We start from the raw sequence: 16,744 nt of genomic DNA on the forward strand, positions 1-16,744 counted from the left end.
GCAGTGGTGTTGATAATCTGAGGCAGCATAAAACTTAACATTGGTTCAAGAGAAGGGGTTGTGATAACAGTCAGGCTTAGTGCTGAGCGGCAAGGGAAGCTGCCATCTAAGATCAAAGTCTTTTCTGCTGAGAACCCACCAAGTAGGTAGCCCCAAAATGGGTACTAGAGAGTTCTCTGAAGCTTTTTTTTTTGGAGACGGAGTCTCGCTCTCTCGCCCAGGCTGGAGTGCAGTGGCCTTTTTTTTTTTTTTTTTTAAATTTAGTTTTATGAACATGTTTCCAGAAGGATCCTGCTTACCTTGGCAAAGAAGAGGATTTTGCCAATCCTGACTTCTTGAGACAAATGGCAGGGCTTGGGAAGGGGCTGATAAGGGTCAGACCAGGAAGAGGGAAGGGAGTTATCCATTTCCTCAACGGTATCTGTGGAAGGCGGGATTGATTTGTTTTTTCTCGGCTATGAAATTTTCCATGTGCCTAAGGGTAAAGGATGGGTAGCACAGGCTCTAACGCTTGTCCACTTAGGAGAGCTGCTGGACACAGGGTGAACTGGGCTGGTGCATTTGGGCGGGCCTGCCATATAATTCTAGGAACAGTCAATGTCAGATCAAATTTAACGGAAAGCATGAACCTCCATCCTTTCATTCATTCACTTATTCATTCATTCATTCATTTAACAAATATTTGTTGAGCACCTGGTATGTTCCAGGCATTGTCTATGTGCTGAGGATACTTTAGTTAATAAAAGATAAAAATCTCTGCTCTTTTGCAACTTATATGTTAGCAGGAGAAGATAGACACTCAATGAAAATAAACAAGGATATTACATGTCCTGTGTGAAGGTGATAAATGTCTTGACAAAAAAATACAGCAGAGAAAGAGGGAATCAACAGTGCATGGACAGAGGCACCACAATCTTAAACTTGGGGGAGACAGAGCAGATATGTCAAGCTGGCCTCAGAGCCAAGCCTGGGGAGTGCACACTTACCTTCAGGAGAAACTGCTCCTTCTCACTTTTGATTTGCTGTTCCATCTCCTCATAGAGATGCTGGATTTCTTCATCATAAGCAGCAATTTTCCTACAGAGATGGCAAAAGGAGAGTCTGCATTAAGGTTCCCCTATCCCACAGCGACAGCTCCTGGAGCTCAGACACCAGTCCCCTACTCTGGAGCTGTGGGTGTGGGGGTGACAGCATCGGTCAGGTCGGTCAAGGCTACAAGATCAGTCCCTCAGGATCAGCTAACCCGACAAGGGATGCAGACCACAGAGGCCTTGTGGCACCTGCCCCTACAACTGGTAGGTTTCACGTGGCCTCTCCTCCTCCCATCCCCCAGCCATCACTCCTAGATGATCCCTGTGCTCCTCGGTGAAGTTTCCCTGGACCATCTCCCTTTATTGTACTTTCTTTCAACACAAGCCCAGAGGCCTCTGCCAGACATATCATCCCTGTTCCCGCTGATCCCCACGCTCATAGACCATATGAAGTTGCATTGTGTGGGTTTCTTTCCTGTTGTTTCCTGGTTTATCTTGTCCCTGTTTGCATGCTTTCTCTCTGCCTGTCCACATCCGGACCCTCTATCACTGCACTCTCAGAGGACTCTCCCTGTATGCTTGAGTTTGTGTGATCCATGTTTCTCATGAGATTCTCAAGAGATTCCACGATGATGACAACAAGAGCTACCACACCCCTACCACAAAGCAAAAGGCACGATGTCTAGTGCCCGTGCCATCTCAGGCTCCAGGGCACAAGCAGACAGTGCGAGACAGGCGAGGCTGGTTGGAGGATGGCGATGACAATGAGATGTCCTCATCCCCACTCTTCTTCTCAGCATCCTCTCCCCACTCTTTCCTCTCCCCACCCAGAAAGCGAGTACCTAGGCACTCTGCTCCTATAGGGAGATGAAGACAAACGCAGCTATGGGGACAAGGTGTGTAGGTCATCCCCAGGGATGGATCCTTTTCTGTTTCTCTCTCTCCCCATGATACATCCAACTTCTAATGCCCCTCCAAATTCAAACAGGAAAGATCTGGTATTAGCATTGGAACTGAAACTGGGAGTTATCACACTGAATTACTGACATTCCCAGGTAGTTGCATTTTCATACCTTTTTTGCTGACCATGCAGTGAAAGACCCTCTTTGTGGCCGCTACTCCCGATCTTCTCCCTATCCTGTTCAGGAAACTCCAGGCTCCGTGAACAGGCTCATGTGGCTCTCAAGACCTGTTCTGAACATGCAACAGACACACACACATACACACACACACACACACACACACACACATTTGGCCCCTGCCATTCTAAACTTAAATGATGGCAAGCCCACTGTGCCCTTTATTTAAGAGACTTCAATAATTGAAGTTCTCAATTTTAAGAAGTACTAGGAAGATTTCTGAACTGAACATAAAGGATGGGAAGATATTTATTCCCCTGAGCCCTCCATCATTTTAACCCCTACCTCCCATGTCCACTTGGGCCTCCAATCCAGGACCAGACCTTCTCTGCTGTCCAAGGCTTTGCCACAGCCCAATTTCTGCCCCTTTCTCATCTGCCACCTGTTGAGAGTGTATTTTCACCATGTGCACAGGTGAACAATGAACAGGAGTCATTTTGATTGGCATCCTTCCAGCTTTACAGAAACCACAGATCTGACCCAGACAAAGGAACAGTGTGCGAGACTCCATGGTCAGGGACATTCATCACAGAGCACAGCCTTGGAGTTGCCTTGCTTGGCTGCACCCCCAAGACCAGAAACTTGATTTTGAGCGACTGTACAATAATGGCCCAGGGTGGGCTCAGTGAGAGATGACAGTCCTCCCAGACCTTCGCAAGCCGGGACCCTGTCTTTATGGATACGTCCTGCATCCCTTACTCTTTTTGGCTAAGAGTAAGAAATCTCTTCTTGTTAAATGACCAATGTTTGGGATGGTTACTTTTGCTCTGAGTTAACTCCTAAGAATTAAAACAAAATCTTGGAGGAAAAGTAAGGAAGAAGGCTCATGCTGTTGACCCTGATACTTCAGTGACAGAAGCAGATACAGTTTGAAGGAACTTTCAGAAAGCAAGATGATTTCTCTTGGTCCCTGGAATTATCTTCCTGTGTTTGAAGAAACTCAGATGCTAGATGGTAAATGATATCAAGGAAAACTCTAGACAGAGATTCCAGCTATATAAATACTGTAAAACTAATAAAGTAAGATGAGAGAAACTTAAACATTGATTTGGCTCTGCTAAAGCAATTCATATAAAGTTATTCATATAAATGGCTTACCATTTATTTCTAATAACCATGCAGGGCATTAATTCTATAATATAATTAAGTGTGCTATATTAACTTTGATCTATGTCTTATTTGATTAAATTAACACACTCTAAGTTTTTCATGCTTGCATACCAGCTTGCTGGTATGTGAATTAAGTTATTTTACAAGCCACTAAAAAATAACTGGCAGGAAGATAGATACAGTGTTTGAAGAGTGCCTCCCCCTAGCCCTCACTCACACAGGCTAGGCCTACTGCAAAGAAGCGCTGGGATTCCAGGTGGGCATCCGAGATCCTGGGCCCAACCAGACTCATATATGCAACCAAGCTTTTGGAAAGCTGGCCTGCTGTGAGACTCTCCAGGCTTGAACGACTATGACAAGACTGGGTTAGAACACACTAATCCCAGGAATGGGGAAGATTAAGGTGCTGTGCATACCACTCATGTCACTAAACCAGTGCAGGGATGAGACGACTTGCATTCGGATCCCAGAACCAGCTCCTTTCCTCAGTGTGACCTTGGGTAAGTACTCTGACCTCCTCACATCCTGGGATGGTACCTGCCCTGTGTTCCTCCCTACATTGTCATAAAGAACACACGAGAGTGGATGTGGAAAGTGTCAGAACCACAGAGCCCTCAGTCAGTGTAAGGGATGATTTACTGTTGTCATTACAATCACGGGCTATGGAGGGCAAAGGGCAGTGCTCCCCAAGGGGAAGAGCCTTGGTTTCAAGGATGAAAGACCTGCTGGGTTTGGAAAGGCTGATGCAATTGGGAAGATGAAGAAGAAATAGCTCAGTCAATAAAAGTGCCTGTCAAACCAATCCATTAGAGATCCAGACTGTGTGTGAGCAGGAGCCAGCAGCCAGGAGCCCGTGTCTGCAGGAGCCCTGCAGTGGCTGTGCGGGCAGTGGCAGCAAGAGACACTAAAAAGATGTGCACATATGGTGAGTCACATTCAGCAAGGCTCGCCACATTCTGCCATCAGGGGAAAGAGACAACTCATCATGTTTGCTCATCATATACATCCTTGTTGCCACAATTTCTAAAATCACTTATATTGCCTAATGCATATAAACAGACTTTGAAGTCTTCTCTGTGAAGATTTTGCCATCTATTCCAACCCTCATGACCCCTTCTCTGAACTCTGATGACAGCAGATGTCTTCATTTGATCATTTAACAATTAATCTTAAATAGTCCTGAACAACTGTTTCATTTGGGTTCGTGTTGTCTCAATTAGATTATAAACACGCAGGCATTTATGTCACCCGCAGGGCCTGAACTCAAAATGTTAATGCCAAAAACCTGTAAAAACTCAATTTACAATTTTGGGTACCAAACTCAGAAGCTCATGGACCATTTTGAGGGAACACTAGATACCATGTGAGTTAAAGAACTTCAGAGTTGGAAGGTTTGTCTGATCTAACTACCTGTTTCTCCGGTGTTAAAAATCTTGTGACAATACCATGTCAAGTACTTACCCGGACTAGGTTAGAATACCCCCAGTGACAGGGAACTTGCTGTTTCTCTAAGTAGTTATTTCATCTTTGGGATATTCTGGCTCACAGAAATCTGTCTTTCCACGACCTTACTCTTCTGCATAAAAGCCTTTCATGTATTTCAGAACGGCATCAAGACTTCAAGGGTTCAGGTCAAGCCTCTCCACTTCCTGCAACTGTGTCTCACGTGGATTTTTTTACAAATCCCTTTACAATTCCCTTCATGCTTCTTCAAATGGGCTGCAATGATCTTTCTCAAGCTATGCGAGTGCCAAACTGAATGCCCAGTGTGTATGAGACTGATGTGTGCAGATTAGAGCTATTTCCTCTCTTGTTCTAGATGCTGCATAACTATTCATACAGCCTAAAACCCCATTAACTTTTCTTGGCAGCCACATTACAGTGGATGTGTGCTGAACCCATTTGCCAACTACAATCTCTAAATCTTAGGTCTGTGTGATCATTTTTGTTTTAAAGATGGTACTACTGAATCGTATCTCCTCTACTTTGTGCTTCTGCCATTGGCGTTTTGAACACAGAGCAACATCTCAAATGTAATTCTGTTAGATTTTGTGTTTGCTAGTTCTAGTCCATCTTTCCAGCCCGTCACTATGCTAACAAGTCTCAGTTGGTCGTGTGGTGTATTCAGTGACTTTCCAAGTTTTGTTGACATTCTAAATCTTCAATCAGGATGTAGGCTAAATAATCTATAATGTTGGTTTTTGTCATTTAATGTATCTGAGAGTTATTTAAAAGGCAGTTTATTAAAAAAGGTACAAGCTATTGGTTTCTAGTTTTATTATATTATACAAAGAAATGGTTTTGGAATCTATTGGTTATCTTTCCTCTGTAGCCACAAACATGACCAATTTTTGCACAACTTCTATGAGAGGGACATATATTCTATTTGTAAGGCACACAATTCTATATTCATCTCTAAAGTGTGTTCATTGATGGTTTCACATACTTTAATCTTCCACGTACTTTTGCCTGACTAATGTGTCAAATCTGAAGCAAATTTGTTAAAGTCTAAAGTCTTTTTTTTTTTTTATTAAGTTTTCTTTATTTTTTCTAAAAGCTTCTGCCATATGTATCTTGCTGTTGTGTTATTTGGCGCATAAAGCTTAATGTATGTTGTATCTTCTTTATGGATGGAACTTTTTTCATTACTTCAAAATATTCCCTTTTTGTCTTCCTTTACTCATGCCATTGGAAAAATGTTAGACAAAATGAGGACCACAATCTGTAGCAGAGACCTCTGAGATGTTCATTAGTGACATGTAGGCATAGCCATTCAACCTGTCTTCTCTTAGCCATTCTCAAAACACTCCTTCTGGCTGGGCACAGGGGCTCACGCTTGTAATCTCAGCACTTTGGGAGGCCAAGGCAGGCAGATCACCTGAGGTCAGGAGTTCAAGACCAGCCTGACCAACATGGAGAAACCCCCTCTCTGCTAAAAATACAAAAAGTAGCCAGGTGTGGTGTTACACGCCTGTAGCCCCAGTTACTCAGGAGGCTGAAGCAGGAGAATCACTTGAGCCCAGAAGGTGGAGGTTGCAGTACACCAAGATCCCACCACTGCACTCCAACCTGGGTGACAGAGTGAGACTCCGTCTCAAAACAAACAAACAAACAAACAAAAAACTCTTGACCTGGCTCCCAGAACTCAAGTGGTATCTATTTAATTATTCCATTTTCTACTATCTGACCCTAATCATTTTGAGTTACATAATGTGGGAGAGATGAAGAAGAGGTAGATGAAAGAGGAGTAAGGGCAAGAGACATGAGTTCTCAGTGGAACAGAAGGACACATATGTGGAGGAGCCAGAGTTAGCAACAGTCATGAGCACTAATATTTATCCTCCCCGTCCTTTTCTTTCCCCGTGATGCTGGGTAGTTCTTCTGGCAGGTTTCAGGGCAGTCTAGGTTATAGAGACTTTGCTGACACGCGTGTGGTTGCCACAAAGTTTATTAGATCCAGAATTAAAAGGTCTGGGTTCAAGTCTCGGTTCTGACATTTACAAACTTTCTGGCCTTGGATAAGTCACGTTACCTCAGTAAGCCTGAAGTGTTCTATATCTGAAAAATCAGTTGGTAATACCTACTTTAGACAGAAGTTGTAAAGATTAAAAAAGATAATGCGAGTGGAAGTGTCTAACACCATAAGATGCATTTAATAAATTCTAATTAAATGAGTTTTCTGATTCTCCAGAGGCCAAGGACCCCATTTGAGAGTCACTGCTCTATAGATGTCAGCCAAGGGTCAAGTAGAAGCTGGGGGGTGGAGGATCAAGTGGCAGCTTGGTGTATGTGGTGTGAAGAAATGTGGGCAGGAATGGTGAAGGAGTTGGGGATGGAAGACACAGGGGTGGATAAAACCTGAGGAGGCTCAATAGAGAAGACTAAATGTGGAAAGAGACGTCCATACATTCCATTGAAAAGTGTTGATTAAGCCCTTCTTACAGTATGACCCTGGGCAAAATACTTTAGATTGAAGTTATACTCTCTGTATAATTTAGCATCTAAGAATATCGAGCCCAATGCTATAGTGGCAGGGAGGAAAGGAACAGACAGAAGAAGCCATGCACCATGAGGTAGACCCAAAAGAACCCTCCTAGGTTCTGTCTGACGGTCATCCTGTGACCTCAGAGCCCTGCTAGGGGGAAGTGAAGGAAGCTGCCCGCTCTGGTGGCGGGGAGGATGGTGGAGTTCTCAGGGGAAAAGCTAAGAAGAGGTGAGTTCAGAATAGGGAGATTTTCAACAGCAGGGGGGAGAGAGTAACAGTGAGATACTGCGGATGCCATAAGGGCAGTGATGGACCGGAATGAATGAGTCCTACTGAAAACCCAGATGAAAACCCAGGTCCAGCTCAGGGGATTAAACATCTTCATACGAGATGTCTGGTTCTGGCAAATGTCCCTCTCTAAAGGATGTGTGTGTGTGTGTGTGTGCGCACACTCACGTGTACGTCTGGTGCTGGGTTACTGGGGAGTTAAGGATGGGAGGAGGATGGGATGTGTGAGAAGGATGTAGAGGTGAAGAATTCATGATTCTAATGTAAATACAAAGCGTAGCTTCTGAGAGGCCTTTACAGATAATTTGCAGGGAACTAGAAGGTGAGATGTAGTTAGCATTAACTTATCCTGCCAGCCTCCCACAGGAACTGTGAAAATTAATTAACCTTCACAAAGTGCTGTGCACACTGAGAGTTAAGGTGCTACGCCAGAGCGAAGCATTAATACTCAACATCACTGGAGCTCCCGCTAACGGCACAGAGGCCAAGGCCTTCCTGCTGTGGAATACTGCTTGGTCAAAAGATTTTCTTCGTGCTTCTCCTCTCCTTTGTCCTCCCTTTTAAATAAAATCTGTTGGGATTTCAGAGGGTCTTAGAAAGTCGTCCATTCCCCTGCCTAGGTTGTAGGCAGGGGTGTGCTGAAATCATTCCAAGAAAAATGTAGTTTCTGCCGGTTGTAAATGAAAGTGTAGGCTTGGCCTTGGAGAGAGGAAATGGCATTTCTCTACAATTTAGGTAAATTTCAGGAGCTTGAACTCAAGGCAGAGTTTCAGAAGTGGCCATTGGCCTTGGAGAGTTGTCATTCTGATTGTATGTGTGTCTTTGAGGCTGTGGTTTGATCAATTACGTCTCCTGGTTTGCAAAGTTTCGGCAAAGGCAGATGCAAAGAGGAGAATCCCTCCTCCCCATCACAGAATGAAAGCTTATAAAGCTCATGTACTCCCTACATCTTTGTTTTTCAAGTGAAGAAAATGAGGATCAAAACAGTGAAGTAACCAGATTTCCAAAGGTCAGAGTAGCCGGCAGAATCCAGGCCTTAACTCGGGTCCCGTGGTTCCATTCACATCACCACAATGTCTGGCCCAGCAGCCTAGGTTGTAAAATAGATAACTCCATATACTTGCATTTAGAATTGTCAGTGTTCCAAATTACACCTGGAATTTGTCAACTGGGGAGTGAGCACGAACTGGAGCAAGGTATGGGGCCAATAGTCCGCACTGCTATGGTCAAAGAGAGGCAAGATTATGGGAGGGGCTTGACTCCTATTCCCCCATGTTACCCACATTCCCTCCCACTCCCTGCCCAACATGCTGATGACAGAATGAAGACCCTCGACTAGAGAAGTCTCAAGAAGTCTGCTCTTTGCAAGAGAAGAACATGGAAGCAAATTTAGCCTCAGTCAGTTTTGTACTTGGAATGGGAATGGTAAGCAGGGTTTTGGACTCCCCAGTGCCCTCTGCCACCTTCTTCGGGCAGCTGCAGTCCTCTGACAGCTAAGAAGCTCCCACTAGAAAAATCCTGTTTAGAGTTTTGTTCCCCTGAGATCAGTCTATCTCGGTCTCCGTAATTATCTGCTTATCTCTGTCTCTCTCTGTCTCCATCTCTCACACACGTGGGCACATGCACGTGCACACACATACATGCATGACTAGAATAGAGCTGAATGAAAGGAAAATGTAAGAGTTTGTAGAAAATTCTGCAAAGACTGTGAAATTGCCAATTGGATTTTCAAGATGGATGGTCTCTTCCAAATTAGATTCTGCTGCCTGTATAAACCAACTTTGCAGTTTTATCCCATTCTATAAAGCAAATCGTTTTTTATTAGTCGGGTTTACAAATCACGCCCGTGGTGTACCCAGAGCACAAACAGTCCTCACTTTCCAATTTGCTCTCAGGGCAATGTTAACAATGTGCTCAACATAATAATAAACCCACAGAAGACATGCATTCGATTAAGTCACAACCTCGTCACCTAGAGTCCCCGCCGAGAACTTCACCCTAACAATAGGGCTAGCATTCCAGATTGGAAGGGCACCCGGGGATGTACCTTTTGCTGGCTGATTGATTCTGGAAGAACTGGCTAGAGCAGCATTTCTCAAAGCGTGGTCTCCAGCCTGCCTGTATCAGAACCGCCTGGGATGTGTGTTATGGTGCACGTTCCTGGACCCCTTCCCTGAGACACACCGATTTAGACTCTCTAGTGGAGAGGGAACTACCTTTTAAGTTAAAAATCCTCTGGTAAATCTAAGCAACCTACCATTCGAGAACTATGAAGCTGAGGCCTTCCCCAAGGTCACGAAGAACTCTGTGGGATGTAAGGGCCACCTGCCAGGAATATGATGCTTTATTTGCTGCCCTATCTGGAGGCAGGGCCAGCGATGTGATGGCATCTCTTCCCTGAAAAGCTTCGGGGACAGCTTCCTTGTCCTCCAGGCCCCACAACACAGGCTGCCGATCCTCAGGCTTGTGTGGGGGTGCAGGCTATCATAGCTGGGGCTGCCTGTCAGTCTGTAGGGTGCATTCCTCCTAGTCTGGACACCTTCCCAGAGCCCAGGGAATCACTGCAGACAGGAAGTGGCTGAATAGCAGCTGGTAGCGGCTGCAACTTAAGAGCCTGTGAGCTCCCAAGAAACGGCCTGAGGTCTGATTCAGATGGACAAGGGAACACTGTGCAAATGAGGAGCTGATTCCAAGGAGGGCGTGGGGCCTGCTGCTAAGCTTGTCAAGCCCGAGTATGGTCAACCAATGATGCCAAACAGGCAGCCAGCTGGTATTCCCAGGCTACAGAGCTGCAGAGGATTGAGTCGGAGCCCTCCCAGAGCGCAGCCTGGGGCTGGCCTTTGATCTAGAAAGCACTTTCCTTCAGCGCTCAAAGCACCCCACTCAGACACTGCCTAATTTGCCCTTGCCCCCATACATTACGAATACAGACGTTAAGCCCCCACCTCAGACAACTGAACTGGCCCCCACTGGGGTGGGACCTCTGGCATCCCAAAGTGGTTCTGGTGAAGAGTCTGGATCTACTGCTGCCTCCAGATAGCACTGCTCTACATCCCTTGGAGATCTCAAGCTTTTGTTCCAGAAAAAGTTAAATGCAGAGGATGCTTTCCATGGCAAAGACATTCCCAATTCTAAGTTCTCCCCAATGTCTACACTATATCCCTCGTGCTGAAGTGTGAAGACCTCTGCACATCTGCACTGTGAATGCGGAGGGGACTTGCTCAGCAGAAGTCTCACCTTCCTTCCTTGGAGAGAAGTGGAGGCCCAGAAGGGGCTCGAATCTGAAATTTCAACTTCTTTTTTTTTTTTTTTTTTTTTCAGACGGAGTCTTGCTCTGTCGCCCAGGCTGGGGTGCAGTGGCCGGATCTCAGCTCACTGCAAGCTCCCCCTCCCGGGTTCACGCCATTCTCCTGCCTCAGCCTCCCGAGTAGCTGGGACCACAGGTGCCCACCACCACGCCCGGCTAGTTTTTTGTATTTTTAGTAGAGATGGGGTTTCACCGTGTTAGCCAGGATGGTCTCAATCTCCTGACCTTGTGATCCGCCCACCTCAGCCTCCCAAAGTGCTGGGATTACAGGCGTGAGCCACCGCGCCCGGCCGCATTTCTTTAACTTCTGTGCAAAAGGACAAGGGTGTGGGAGACTGAATGCTCCCAGACTCCTTTCCTGCTCCTATTTCTGATATGTAGGTTAAAAAAACATTCACGGCCGTGAGTGAGGAGGACTCTGGGTTGTTTCTGACAATGCTCCAGGATGCTCTGAGGGGTTCTCCTGGCCTCAGCTATCGAGGGCTTGCCTAGCACTCAGCCACCTCAGTTGCCAGCTCCCCCCTCCCAGGAAGTGGGGGTAAATGTGAGGAGGAAGCTGGGGTGGCCCTTTTCCACTCACAGCCGCAGTGCGACCTGGGGGATATGGCCCAGCCTGGGAGGCTGGGGACAGGGAGTGTGTGTCCTGCCTAACCTGCATGAGGCCGAACTCCCCCACAGGTCAGCCTCATTTTCTCTGGCCCTGTGGGAGGAAGGTGTGTGGTCTGCACGAGGAGAAAAAGTAGAGGCTGTGCTGCCCATGGCAATGCTGTCTAATGTTTCATTTGCAGGAGGATTTTCTGGTCTGTCTTGTGCAGAATTTCCAGGCACCTAAGTGCCGTCTCCTCGGTGCAATCACGAACTCCTCAAGGAGAGGGACTCTATGTTCCCTTTGCTTAACTCAGAGCCTGGCATGGAGGGAGTGCTGGTTCGATGCTAGCAACTGGTTACACACAGACTGTTCCCCCGGTGCCTGGCCTGGGGCAGACATGCAGCCGACATGCAGCCGACAGCTGAGCTGTCATCCCCAGCATCCGGGATACACGCTCATTGAAATGTCATCCACTATAATGAAAAGTGAGCGTGTGGAGGTGCCTGGGAGATATTCTCACAGCTCACCAGAACCCGCTCTTCTCCTCGGGATTCCTCTAGGCTCCCTCCCAAATCAGGCCATCCCCAACTTCCTCTCTAAAACCTGAAAATGTCCCTCCCACAAACAACCTCACACCTCCAAACTCACTTTCTAGATGTCTCAGAATCACTTAATCTCACCCTGAGTCATTTGTAAAGAATCCCATTTTCATATCCTATACCCTGTTGGGATTTCCAGTCTCTTGTTTGACGTCTGAGTTGCAAGTGCCTTTATAGACAGGCCCACCAGCAAGGTGCGACCCACCTTTCTTTAAAAAATAGAAGAGACTGAAAGAGGCTCTAGTAGAAAACATCAGAGGTTTCCAATAAGGAAACTGATGCACAGAGAGGTAACGCAAGTTGCCTGAGGTCACACAGCTGGTAAGTGCCAGTGGTTGGGCAGGGGCGCCAGTCCTTCCTGCCTCCTATTTCAGTGCCCTGCTCAATACAGTCTGCAGTTCTCCGGTTCTGCATCTGGAGAATACCTCTGGAATGGGACTGGTCAAAGAGTTCAGTGAGTCCCCAATCCCAACACAGTTCCCTAGCCAGGAGTGGGCCTTGATCAGCTGACTCCAGAGCAGGCATGGCTGGCAGGGATACTGACTGAGGATGGGCATGGAGAGGCTGGAACCTTTGGATGAGCTGGTTGTGCATATGCAGCCAAGAGTGGCTTGACTTTTATCTCAACAACGTTTCAAGCACAATTACTAAATGAAGACAAACCACTAATAGAGGCCCTTAAAGATGGATATCAGGGCTAAGCAGCTCTCCAGCAAGTCAGGGGCACTTGTTTCTTCCTGCAGAAATGCAGGCCAGCAGAGGAGGTCCTGCAGATGAGATGCAGGCTAAGGCTGGGTAATTGCCCACCAGTTCAGACTGCAATTATCTCCTTAGAGAAGAGAAGAATGCCTTCCTTTCTGGGAGAGACCAATTAACTTTTGCTGTGGCTCCTCCAGGTGATCAGTGCTGGGGGTCAGAGGGGAGAAGGGGTGAAGTGGGGTCAGCAACTAATCCAGTCCCCTCATTTTACAGATAGGAAAACCAAGCCTCAAGAGAGGCCGAGAAATTTGAGCAGTCACAGAGCTAGCTGGTTGCAAAGCCATACGTGACTCAAACCCAGAACTCCTGATTCTCAGCCTCCCACTTCCCAAAGTTACACGCTAAGCACCTGGACACCCTGTTAAAACGCAGATTCAGTGGGGCTGGGGGTGAGGTCTGAGACTCTCCATTCCTAAGATGTTTCCAGGTGATGCCAACATTGCTGGTCCATGGACTATACTTTGAGCAGCAAGTCACTATACTGTTGTCTGGAAGGATACAGGGATCCTTAAACTTAGCCTCTGATTATACTGATGCTCAAACTCGCCACTTCAGCCAGACAAATCCTCTAAGACTAATAAAGATACTTATTTAAAATACTAATAATTATTATTTTGACATTCATTGGATACTTAAGTGCCAGCACTGTTCCAAATACTTACATGCATTATCTCATTTAATACTCAAAACTCTGTGAGATGGATACTATCCCTATCTTACAGATAAGGAAGCTGAGACTCAGAGAGGTTAGGTAACTTGTCCTGAGTTGCACAGCTAGTAAATGGCAGAATCAAGAATCAAACTCAGTTCTGTCTGATTCTTTTTTTTTTTTTTTTTTTTTTTTTTTTTTTTTTTGAGACGGAGTCTTGCTCTGTCGCCCAGGCTGGAGTGCTGTGGCTGGATCTCACTGCAAGCTCCGCCTCCCGGGTTCACACCATTCTCCTGCCTCAGCCTCCCGAGTAGCTGGGACTACAGGCGCCCGCCACCTCGCCTGGCTAGTTTTTTGTATTTTTTAGTAGCAACGGGGTTTCACCATATTAGCCAGGATGGTCTCGATCTCCTGACCTCGTGATCCGCCCGTCTCGGCCTCCCAAAGTGCTGGGATTACAGGCTTGAGCCACCGCGCCCGGCCAGTTCTGTCTGATTCTTAATTAGGTAATAGCTATATAAAAATACACCCTTTAATCCTTCCCTTCTCTGAGCTTTGGGAGCCTCTCCCCAGAATGTTCTAAACAGTCCTCCAGCCAAACTATGTTTCCTCCAGTGATACTTGGCCTCAGCTTCCTCATAATGCAGAGTCCTAAGAGTCCTTTCTCCCCAGATCTGTGTATACCCAATGGACCTCAACAAGTTATTTTTAGAGTTGAGGGTGGGGAGACACAAGACGAAAAGGAGCCGGGACTCAGAATAATGTGTAAATAGATGATCTACACAGCAAGACACACGGTGATCTCTTCTTGTGCAATTAGAGGCTGCACGCTTGCTCTAAGACTATTTCGGCACAGACTCTGAAACTGCCTTCCAGGCTTTGCTGGAAGTATCTGAATGGAGGAGCAGGTGGTCTGTGGAACTGCACAGCCATGGGATTGTTGAGGATTCCTGCAGAATATGAGCAGATCTCTGGGTGTGGACAAGATTTCGTGGCAGAAGCAGGGGGCAGGGCCTCCTCTGTATGCTTCCAAGCTCTACTCAAACCCAGCCCTGTGTTTTGGCCTCACCTTCAGGGTTATGAACCATCCCTAGTCATACCACGTCTAAGTCCATGTTCACAAAATGCGAGCTCATGGCTGTAAATGTGTGTTAAAGGACTAAGAACAGCATGGTGCCCATAACCATGCATTGATTCTCATGAAGGGACTGGTGTCTAGCGGGCTTGCCCCGGTTTTGTGATATACCTGCCTGTTCTGACTCTGGTTCAGTTCTTCAGCAGCTTCTTCAGATGTTGCTTAACTTGCCTGGTCCTGTCTCCTGGAGAGGTCTTGGAGGCAAATATGGCAGATGAAGATACATGAGGCCGTGATGGGAGAGAGCGGCCAGGAGGAGGGACATTCAGCAGGGCTATAGGTCACCTTACCAAACATGCCACCTCTGCAAAGTAGGCTGATCTGGCACTGGGGGATGGCCCAGTATGTTGGGGCCTTACTGCCTGGAGGGAATCAGAGTGATTTTTCTTCTGGTCACGGGCACCCGGCTAGCTCACTCCAAGTCCTGGCTCTACCGTTTACAAGCTGTGCCTTCTGGGGCATACTACTTAACCTTTCTGGGTTTCCAACCCTCCACCTGCAAAATGTGCAGATAATAAGTGCAAAATGATAACCAGTCCCCACTTCAAAGGGTTGTGGTGAGGACTAAATAAGCTAGTGTATAAAAAGTATTTAGAATAGTGCCTATCATATAGCTTATAAAGGTGAGGGAGAGCTTAAAAATACATATATCGTGACAGACATACGACCCGGTCCCCACTTTGGCAGACAGCGATAAGGAGGCATCACACAACGTTCTGGCAGAAGATCTAAGAGAAAGTGCACTGTGTGTCTCTTTCACACATAGTTACAGAAAGCGGCTGACACTGGGGTACCCACCTTTTTAGGGCATACTCCAGTTCATTCTTCTCCTCATGGGCTTCTTGGAGCTGGGAGAAGATTCTGGTCAGGAAATCTTCAAAGTTGGATAGCAAATGAGGTTCATCCTTCTTCAGCTGCAGCCACAGCTGCTTGACATCACTTTCACTGCAAGAGAAGGGATGCTCATGTGGAAGTGTGGAAATGAGGCTTCATGGGAAATACAGAGGTTCCCAGACAGGAAACTGACATCCAGAAACAGTACCGTCAGAATCACCATAAAGATGACAGTAGCTAACGTGGACCGAATGCCTGCTGCATGCGAGGAGCTTCAAGGGTATCAGCTCATTTTGTCCTCACAGTAACCCTATGAGGCAGGAGCTGCAATTACCCCATTTACAGATGAGGAAGCAGGTGAAGAGAGGTGGAGTGAGCTGTCTAAGATCACCCAGCAGTAACTGATGGAGTCAGGGGTCCAGATCGGGCTCTGTCTGACTCCAGTGTTGGCCTCCTTCCCCACCTCGCTCTGCTGCTTCTGTTCTCCTGTGGCCTTCACGATGGGCTCATGGGGCTGAGTGTGCACAGCAACATGCTCGGGTGCATCTCCAAATGCCAGGAGGAAGACAGGACAGGAGCCCAGTGCATGTGAGGACACACGCTATGGAGCTAAAGGAGAGAGCTTGTTGCCTCCAGGAAGGATGGTCCTCACTGCTGAAAGGTAAAGACGTGCCATGTGATGGATGGCAGAAAGCAACTGTCGCTGCAGGAAGGGAAGAGAATATGCAGCACCCCACTGTGGCCTGGTGACACTAGGGATGACTGACAGGCAAAAAGAAGGGAAGGAGCAAGTCTGAAAGATGTGCGCATGCAGAAAGACAAGGCGAGACAGATTTGGGAGACCGGGAGGCCAATAAACAAAGGCTCAGAGGCACGTGTGTACACGGCTCAGTGGCAGAGATGCAGGGGCTCAGGCTGATACCCAGGGAGGGAATGAGGAGGAGACACACATGGTGGACCCTGTTCTCCCTTTCTGGAGAAACCAAAAAATCTGTAGTCAATGATCAAGCTAAGTTAAACACAAATCTGAAAAAGGATAGGTTTTAATTCAATAAAAGTTAATAATTTCTCACAGCTAGCAGGCAATAGAGTGTTATAGCATCAAGTTTGAAAGTTATAGAACAATAAACAGTAGAGTTCAAGTGAAACTTCACAGGCTAGTTTATTATCAATTACCAATTCAACTTTGTTCTAGCAAAGTAGAGAATAAATATAAATCTTATCCCCCAAACAATCAGGTGTTTGATTTTTTAAATTAATGGGCACATATGTATTTTCCAACACTTTTTTCACATCTATAGAACAAGATGTAATAACTA

General features: G+C 46.6%; 1 protein-coding gene across 7 annotated transcripts in view; it reads right to left on the reverse strand.

The window, feature by feature from the left end:
• The window catches only part of CRACR2A (calcium release activated channel regulator 2A), a 112,039-nt gene that overhangs the window by 44,124 nt on the left and 51,171 nt on the right, over positions 1-16,744 (reverse strand). For 6 of the 7 annotated variants that reach the window (XR_012419706.1, XR_012419707.1, XM_045364557.3 and 3 more), the window contains 2 exons: positions 15,390-15,536; positions 987-1,077 (listed from right to left, as the gene is read on the reverse strand). Coding sequence is in view for 5 of the 7 variants with exons in the window: in XM_045364557.3 (XP_045220492.2) it covers positions 987-1,077; positions 15,390-15,536 (238 nt within the window). In the remaining 2 variants the exon portion in view is untranslated. Of the gene's footprint in view, positions 1-299; positions 422-986; positions 1,078-15,389; positions 15,537-16,744 lie in introns of those variants that run through there. The other variant, XM_074005835.1, reaches the window with a different exon arrangement.

The sequence above is a fragment of the Macaca fascicularis genome, chromosome 11, assembly GCF_037993035.2.
Source record: "Macaca fascicularis isolate 582-1 chromosome 11, T2T-MFA8v1.1".
Lineage (NCBI taxonomy): Eukaryota > Metazoa > Chordata > Mammalia > Primates > Cercopithecidae > Macaca > Macaca fascicularis.